The sequence below is a fragment of the Scomber scombrus genome, chromosome 11, assembly GCF_963691925.1.
Source record: "Scomber scombrus chromosome 11, fScoSco1.1, whole genome shotgun sequence".
NCBI classification, from domain to species: domain Eukaryota; kingdom Metazoa; phylum Chordata; class Actinopteri; order Scombriformes; family Scombridae; genus Scomber; species Scomber scombrus.
The window spans coordinates 23,715,756-23,725,413 of NC_084980.1; the positions used below are offsets into that span (position 1 = coordinate 23,715,756).

A 9,658-nucleotide genomic window follows, 5' to 3' on the forward strand; every position below is an offset into this window, starting at 1 on the left:
TCCCTGCGTCTCACAGCATGTAAATCTGCAACACTGGAGAGATTTAATAGAGCTTTCTTGCCCTATGTGGCCCCAAAAGCAGGGCACAATTTCCAGTTAACATCAGTATATAATACAGTATATATGTGTCACAATTCACCACTTACGCACAATATAGAGATGTTTACCAGACTGTGCGTTCTGCCACATCAGTCCACATGATTCAGTTTGTGTTTTAAAGCATGCATTGCAATAACAACAACCTCAAAACACAGTGGTGTCAAATTTCAGAGCAAAGTTTTGACCAGAGTGACCAGGACACATAAGTAAAAATTCAAGTTGTTTTATTCTCAAAATAAAATTTTCTATCAAAGTGAAAATTATACATATTTACAATCTCGTAAATTTTCATATACAAATATACAAGGTATGTACACCAATAATTATATAAATACACTTTACGCGCTAATGCAACCCGTATGAGACAGTATTAAGGCATTGATTAATGTACTTGTAAATCCATTTCATAGACAAGAGAAAGAAAAAAAACACAGCCTGGCCTGATTTTAAACAGAGCAGTCTCATTGTGAATCTTATGTTTAAGACACAGCGGTTCTTTACAGTTTTACAAGAAGAAGTGAGTCTTAGCTATACCATGTAACCTATCGACAAGGGGGATCTTGTCAGCTGTACGCATTCAATTAAGTTAAGATAAGACTCTGCATTCTTCTTGCCAGGTACATTGTTCTGCTGCTGACAGTCTCATTATTTAAAGAGAAGCCATTAGGCGCTCATTAATGTGCTAATTACAACACGCTGATGGACAATCCCAACACAATTAGTTACCCCCCCCCCCCACCCACCCCCTCCCTCCCCTGCCAACCCCCTCTATTCAAACCCATGGACGTCATTTGGATAAGGCAAGGAGGGAGAACTTTTCATAAGTAATATATAAGAAATCCAAACTGATCTTATAACTCTTATGAGCAGATTGGAACATATGACCGCAAATGCAACACGTATTTCACATTAGGGGAGTGCTTAGGACCAAAGCTTCATCTAAACTGGCAGTTTGGTGACTCACTTTGAATAATTAACCAAATGATTTTAAATTAGTCTTTGCGCCACTTTGTCCCCAAAGAAGCTGATATGCGCTGTTTTAAAAAAAAGTCTTTAGCGTCAAATGACCTTAAGGTGCATTTGAGCAACAGTCTTCCCCTGTTCAGACCCGGGACAGTGGCATCTGTTTGGGGCACGAGACGGAGCTGGCCGTCCCGGACCTCCAAGTGAGTCCCGTGCTCACATCACTGTACATGGAGCCCGCGGTGGCTTTACTCCCCCAGCAGCACCTCGTGCAAAACGTCCTCCAGGAGTCCAAGGTTTTACCGGACCAGATCCAGGCCCCCGAGGTGATGCCCACCAGGAGGCACATAAAGTATTTGAGCATGAACACAGCATAGTCCGGTCTCTGCCTGTTCGGGTCCGTCATGCAAGTACAGTTGTGCGTAATTTCCCACGTCTGTCTGTTATGCTGCTCGTAAAAGTAACACGCCACTATGACAGTGGCTGGGACGGTGTATAAAACTGTGAAAACTCCTATCCGGATCATCAGTCTCTCCAGTTTGTCAGTCTTTGTGCCCCCTTGTTTGATAACACTCCTGATTCTGAACAGCGAGACGAACCCGGCCAACAAAAACATGGTGCCGATGAACAGGTAGATAACCAGAGGTGCCAACACAAAACCTCGCAGGTTATCCAAATTCTGGTTGCCCACGTAGCATATCCCAGCCACAGAGTCCCCGTCAACCGAACTCAGAGCCAAAACTGCAATGGATTTCATGCTGGGGATGAGCCAGGCAGCCAAATGAAAGTACTGTGCGTAACTGGCAATGGCCTCGTTCCCCCACTTCATTCCTGCAGCGAGAAACCAAGTGAGGGACAATATCACCCACCATATCGAACTGGCCATGCCGAAGAAATAGATAAGCAGGAAAACTATGGTGCAGAGCGCAGGACCTGTGGTTTCATAGTGGATGTGTTCAGCTCCGTTTTCTCTGTTGCAGGCCACTTCCTCGTGTCCGGCGATCAGTCTGACAATGTATCCCACGGACACAAACATGTAGCAGGCAGAGAGGAATATGATGGGACGCTCCGGATACTTAAATCTCTCCATGTCGATTAGAAAAGTCGCCACAGTTGCAAAAGTGGAGATGAAACACAGGACGGACCAGAGTCCGATCCAGAAGGCAGTGAAAGTCCTCTCTTCCTGGGTGAAGTAGGGATTGTGGCACGGCATGGCGCAGTTCAGGATCTGTCCCGTTTTGACTCGGTTGTGCAGCGGGTGGCTGTCGCTGGTCACCGGCACCATGGGCGCACGGCAGAAGCATCCTGTCTCACACGGAGAGGCTGCTGGTTTGTGCTTCCCGGGGATGCCACGACTGTACCCGTTCTTCTTCCTGGGGTTGTAAGGCTTCATGGGGCGGTTGGTTGGCTTCGCTACCACTGGCGACGCAGTGGTGGTCTGGCTCTGGTTGTAGTCCATGCACAGCATATCCTGGTGGCCTTGCTCCGGCAGCAGGTCGCACCTCATCCGATCTGGCCACGGGAAGCCGTACTGCCTCATGAGCGGAGCGCACCCAGCTTTGGCCCGTTCACACACGCTCCTGCACGGGGGCAGAGGCTTCTTGTAGTCGTCTAGGCAGATCGGTGTGTACATGCTGCAGAGGAAGAAGCGCAAGTCCGGGGAGCACTTTATCTCCACCAGCGGCCAGAACTGGTGCACCTCCAGGCCGGCTTCGTCCTGCGTGTCGTGGTTAAACTGATTGGGCATGTAGGTGTAGTTGTAGCCGATACCTTTGCACAGAGGCACGGAGATCTCCTGGCATTGGTGCTCCTTGGCCGCCATGCATCCCGTTCCGTGCAGGACGAGGGTTAACAGCACCCACCATCCCGGGATGCTCCTCTCCATCGTTGGTTTCTGTGCGTGATTCGTCCTCGACAAAGTGCCAACGAACTTGCGCTTTGCAAGTAAGCTGCAAGTCCGATCACTCCAAGGATACTGCTGAACTCATGCTAGAGCGCAGTCAGTTTGTGCTGTTCTGTAGTATGCGTAATAATCCAAAACAAGCGCTTTACTTTCACACAGTCTGCTGTTTACTGCTAGTCTATCCTCTCTCTCTCTTTGTGTCGGTGCAGCACTGTGTATCTCTCTGCATGCTCTGTGTTTGGAGGGTGCTTTGGGTTTTATACGGGAGGAGCAAGGACACTCCCCCAGCATGGGCGGAGAGGGAGAATAAGTCAATCAAGGGTTCCTTCTATAGGTGTTTGTTTAAAATGTTCACCCTGGAGGAAGGGTTATAATCACTTTGTCCCTGTTTACACCACCCCCAATACACACAATCTACCCTTTACAAACAACGAGAAAGGGGGAGTTATAATACAATAGAAACATTAGGTAGGAATGTAATTAGGGATGGAGACTAAGGAGTAAACTAACATAAAGTCAACCTATTCAATTGGTTAGACTGGCAGGATATATAGCAGCAGTGACGCAATTTAAACAATTAAGGAGGAAAATAGCTACACATGCATTCTTTTATTTGTTCATCTAACTGGACAACAGACTTTATGCATCTATTTATTCATCACCACATCACTGTCTTTCTCTATGTCTTATTAGAAAATATACTGATATCATTATTAACCAAGTCAATTTCTCAAAAATGCAACAGGAATATTAACACATATGTAAAATATATACATTAATATTATAACATTCATGGATTTGATACGGTTTGAGTCTTCAGTACAAATCTGCAACTAATCTGTGTTAGAGTTCATGAAGTATCATGCTTTATTGAACATTATAAACTTGTATTGATATTGACTCATGCCTGCGTCCCCCTCACTGTGTGTACATTTTCATAATTAGAAATGCTTTATTTATAAATATGATTTGCAAGTATATGTAAGCATATATAAATATGCCTTGTGATAGATTAAAGCTGCACAATGTATTTTACAAAATGATGATTATCTGCAGCGTTACTGTCATCAAGATGTGAGCATGGGCTAAATTTCTAATGTTTGAATACACATGTATGTTTATTTAGTTCTATATTTACTACATTGTAAACAGTATTGTAAAAAACATGCATTGTTTTGTCTAGATAAATTATAAATCTTTAGCTTAATAGTGTCAACTTCTTATATTAAGGTGTTTTATTGCTATCATTAAAAAAATGTAAAGTCAGATGCAGGAAAGCAAAGCACTTTCAGTCATTCTTGGGATTTACAATCAATATCTTTATGTAAAACATCTACAAATTGTTCCCAGATCTTATTAAAACTTTGAGTAAAGCCGTTTTTTGCAGGGTGTAGTGAGGAAGGACACATTCACAATTCTTCAAGTCTCTTGGCTGTAACCCTGATGGTTCATTTTAGCTGCAAAGTTTATGAAAAGCGAATGCATCCATCATCCATCGGCAAACGGTTCTTAAAGCCACAAGGGAGCACTAGTCTGATACTGTGCGTACTGTCCTTACTGTCCACTTCCTGTCTCTGTGAATCTGATCATGTGTGACAATGTTGATGTGTACCAAGAGTTTGATGTACGGGTGAAAGAACGTGAAAAAATGTGTCTACATGTGTGACAGTATGAGAATATGTCTGCATGTATGTTCACATGCTGGCAAATAGAGGGACAGTGTGTCTGTCTGTGTGTGTGTCTGTCTGTGTGTGTGTGTGTGTGTGTGTGTGTGTGTGTGTGTGTGTGTGTGTGTGTGGTAAGGGAGGTTAATGTGGTCTTGTTAGCCCACAGCAGGGGGTAATCTTGGTCTAAAGGGAGGGGGGCTGTTTTTCTTAACGCTGGTGCCAATGTTTCACCCGGAGCATGCTGGGCTGATGATTACTGCGACACACCACCAGGCCAAACAAACAGGACAGTGTGTGTGTGTGTGTGTGTGTGTTTAAACAGTCTTAGCCCAAAGAAAATAAGCTAACGTGCAGATACGGCATTTTGATAGCACTAATTAAAGTGATTCACACTTCTTATTGGATTCATCAGCTTCAAATGGAGCACAGACAGTTTGGCAGACATGCAGCAATCCACAGGTTTTATCTGAACCAATTAGCCCTGAGCTCTGGTATTTGTTAAAGGACGCTTGTTTTGGCTCAGTTTGGGGTCTCAAACAAACACTGTGAGGGTGCTGGGTAACTGGTAGTCACCAAAATGTTCTCTAAATTGAATTTAAGATAGGTAGATGTAACTTTTATAGCACTCACTGTCTTCCCGTATTTGTAAAACAACATTCATCTGGCTGAAACAAAGGGCAACATGACCAAAAACAACATATGATTGGTATGAAGTGACTATGTGTAATGTGAACATACTGACAGACATCACATACTAACAGAGTTTTGCACCTTTCCTTTGCTTGAGAACATAAAAAAAGAAGTGGTTTCCTTGTCAAGTCAAGTTAGTTTTATCTATAAAACACAAAATCACATTTGCCTCAGAGCGCTCTGTGCAAAGTATACCCAGCAAACCTCAATTCGGATAACGACACACTTGACAAAAAACACACCACTCATTCCTCAACTCCTTTTAGTACACTTTCTGCTAATTACACTTAACTCTTTTCTTTGCTCAGGGGTGCCTCAGCAGTCACGTGCACTGTTGGTGTCAGAGATTGAACCAGCGACGCAGAACTACTCAGTAACATATTAACCCTAACCCCACCACGCCATCACATAAAGGCCTATAGCTGGAACCAGTGTGTATATACGTCTCCATCGAGGTGTTCTAGTTCTTTCATAGATACATCCGGTGTAGGAATTTACTGAGGGTTCAGCGTGGGATTAAACCTTTTTATTGCCATAACATTAGTGTCAGATAAATTCAGTTTTAACTGTAACATAACCGATCCCAGCATCTACTGTATATTTTTCTACCACCTACATCTACAGTAGGTTTGTCTCCACGACATTCGACTTTTACTTTTCAAAGGATTTGGATTTGTTTAGGGTACTTAAAAGCTAAAAACCCTGATTGATGGCAGACTTGCGATGCTAGTATGCATGCACCAAAATAAACGGTTTTAATCCCCAGATCAACTTAGTTTAGAAAGAAATGTTCTCCAATGTTTACTGCTCGACATATACAGACAATTTGTAAAAAGGCTACTATTTTAAAGATAAAGCTGTAGTACGTAAGTTTGCATTTTGATGGTTCCAAATGGCAGCAATGGAGGTATTGTAAGTTTGTTCTAAGACCTTTAAGAGATTTCATGCTGAGAATTATATATATTTGCCAATATTCAGTATTTACTTTTACTTTTACACCAGCAATGGGCAGGACAGGTGGGACATTTTTCTCATGGCGAATGAGACTCAGACTTTCCCATGTACTGTGCAGGGACTTTTTTTTTGGGGCTGATCCAGATGCCTCACGCTGGGCCAGCCGTCTCCAACCGAGCTGTGAACCGCAGGTGAAAGTCGTAGGAAACAGGTGCCTCCTTCTCCCGCCAGGGCGAACAGAATAGCAGGCTGAGCATCGGTTACACCAATCGCTGTCTATCAGAGTGGAACCCGTATTGATTAACAAGGCTGATAGACTCGACGGCCCCAGCCACCAACTGTCGACTACGCCTCCCGCCTTCTGTGTGCAACAGCGATAGTGGGTTTAGGGTTACGCGTTGGCCCCCTGCATACCAAATTTAAAAGGGTGGAAATGGAATTACTGCATCTGTTTAGAAGTCAATTTCTGCATTCTCCGGGCTGCCCACCCTACCACTCCTCTATCTAGCCTCCCTCCTTGCCCCTCTCTCTCGCTCCCCCCCAAGATCTTTCCCCCTGATTCTCCCAGGGCTCTCAAAGTTCATGATGCCACAGAAAAAGACGCAGGAGGAGGAGAGAGAGAGAGGGGGGGGGCGGGGTTCTCACAGAACTACTGAGCCGTGCTGTGAAACTCTGAAATGTTTGTCTTTGCGATCTTCTCCTGGGAAGTTTGGCCTTGTGATATTCTCAAACTTTACCATCACTCGTATATATCCAATATAATGTACTGAATCAGTGATGATTACTGTGTAAATTGATGTTGATTTGTGTCAATGTATATCTCTTATATATAAATATAATAATAAATATTTCCATTCTAAAAACTCAACTTAATAACTTATAGTGACATATTGTGAAGGCAGTGAGCCTTCTTCTTCTTCTATTCAAAATGTCACAAAAACAACAGCAACAAAACAATCAAACAAACAACAAAAACAAAACCCAAACAGTAAAATTCACAATTAAGTAGCAAACTTGATTCATCTGATACTTATTGTTCTTTGGTCTCAATATAAAATGTAGTAGTAGCTTTATTGTCATTATATTGAGGATCAGACAACAATATAACTAAATTTAGACTTTTTTTTAGTGTAGTAGTAGCTTTAAAATGTTTTGGTGTGGTTGTGTCTTTGCAAACTTTTAATAATAATAATAAAATATAATAAAAAATAAAAACAGTCAGTCAATCAGGGTATTAATTAATTGAGTAAAATGTATTTATGTGGCTGTTCAGCACCAAGCCAATTAAATCCTTAATACTGGGTCACAATTAAATAGTTGTATATATATGAAAAAAGGCTTGATAATTTCCTAAAACAGCTGTGCAATACAATTGTTATTCAATCGTCACTTACAGAGGAGTAAATAGTAGTAGTAGGCTTTTTTCAGTTTTGGATTAACCCACATTTGGTGCTCTACAGCAGCAGGACTGTGTATGTGGGAATGAAGTAAAATAGATCATGGCAAAGAAGCAGCATGTGAGAAAGTGCAGCAGTTTTAGGACAACAATCATCTTTATCAAGCTTTGGCACACAACTAATATTCATTCTTGATTTTGGTCTTTTCATGGGATTTGTTGGCACTGAGAAACTACACTATTCCAAGAATTATTATTTAGGCTTAAAATATCAAACAAGCACAGGAACGACAAAAAAAAGAAGAATTAAATCAGAAATAACAGAAGACAAAGTGACTTCCTAGAATTCAGGGATGTGAAGACTGATGGAGATTATCGCACCTTATTCAGTTTGTTGTCTAATTTAGCTCCACTTCAAAACAATATGTTAGAGAGCCAGAGAAAGAAATTAAATTAGAAATTAAACTACTACTACTTATAGTAGTACTACTTATATGACTAAACATATAAGCATTTATAAATCTACAAATTACATAACAGAACAAATCATATTGCTTTAGATACAATCACCCTCTTGATTGTCCCTTGTGTCCCTTTCTGCCATCACCAACAACCAACGTGACCCAGTTTCATTGAACTCTGCAACTCCTCTGAAATATATTTCTGAAACTAGCAATTAAATAAACACTTAAATAAAATGTCGCCTCAGTCCCCAGGGTAATTTAGATGATTTAAAACTTTATGCGTATCGGAGAAGAGGCCTGAGTGTAATTAGATCTGATGTATGACTTTCAGATAAGAAGTAGAGGCCCCCCTGACTTCTGAAGATGTTTACTTTTCTTAAGTTTGGACGCAGTCCTTTTTGAACGCCACCCTTGATCTTGGAGGGAAAGTTGCTGTCACTGAGTTCTCAGTGGCCAGATAAATAATCAGTATATAAATAACTAAATGAGTAGTTGCAGACATATCTATGCATCCATTTGGGCAAAATATGCAATGATTCCTTAACATGGATGAGCCAGACTTTGGATGTGTCATATAATGAGCCTAAAACTCACTCAATACATGTTGTAGCTGTGCTTAGTGATTAAAAGCTGTTTTTTGTGTTCTTTGTCAAACTGCTGACACTTCCTCGAGACATAATTTTCTGACCACGAGCAAGAGACACTGAAGGCAACTCAGGTTTACTTTGATGTCAGCAGTCAGTTCTGCTTGTTTTTTAAATTTTTGTAGCGTCTCATTATATAGTGGAAGTCTTTCCTTTCATGGCCACGACCAGGGGAAACTGAATTTCCCATTCATGTGTGTCCATTTTACTGCTCCTGGTCAGTGATGGATGGAGGATTCCTCCCTTCCTTCCTTCCACAGGTTAGATTCCTCCTCAGTTAGCTGTGTGTTTACTTACAGAGCGACTACTAATCAGCCTGAGGTGGGATGTGAGGTTTAAGGCAGTCACCCTTAACACCACACACACACACACACACACATACACACACATACACAGGCTTAAGCGCATACCCCACAACCACTGAAAAACACCCTGACACAACTTGAACATAAATATGAGACACACACACCCCTGACAGTGTCCCTCCATTGACAGAGTGTGTGTATATTGTATTGGCTCACCTTCCTTCCGCTCATTAACCAGAGCAAACAGTGACACACAACCCTCCCATCCAATCAGTCTACTGCAGGGCAAATCATGACAGCTGGCGCTATTAACCAACTTCCTAAAGGTAAGCACGCACACACACACATACAAAGCCAGAAGATAAGCACAAAGGGGTCTAAAATATAAAATAAGCTAACATACACTGAGGATCTCCTGGACTTAAACATTCAGTTGCACGAACATTAACACTATTAACCGACTTCCTAAAGGTAAGCACACACGCACACACACACGCACGCACATGCACACACACACACACACACACACACACACACACACACACACACACACACACACACACACACACACAC

At 42.1% G+C, this 9,658-nt stretch overlaps 1 protein-coding gene across 1 annotated transcript; it reads right to left on the bottom strand.

Moving 5' to 3' along the window:
- Window positions 1-306: 306 nt before the first annotated feature.
- Window positions 307-3,178, bottom strand: LOC133990789 (frizzled-8-like). Its single transcript, XM_062429194.1, has one exon. The coding sequence runs from the start codon at window positions 2,945-2,947 to the stop codon at window positions 1,202-1,204; it is 1,746 nt and encodes a 581-aa protein (XP_062285178.1). The 5' UTR covers window positions 2,948-3,178; the 3' UTR covers window positions 307-1,201.
- Between the last annotated feature and the right edge of the window lie 6,480 nt (window positions 3,179-9,658).

Coding starts and splice junctions, on each gene's coding strand:
- LOC133990789 (XM_062429194.1), bottom strand. CDS start 2,947: ATGGAGAGGAGCATCCCGGGATGGTGGGTGCTGTTAACCCTCGTCCTG.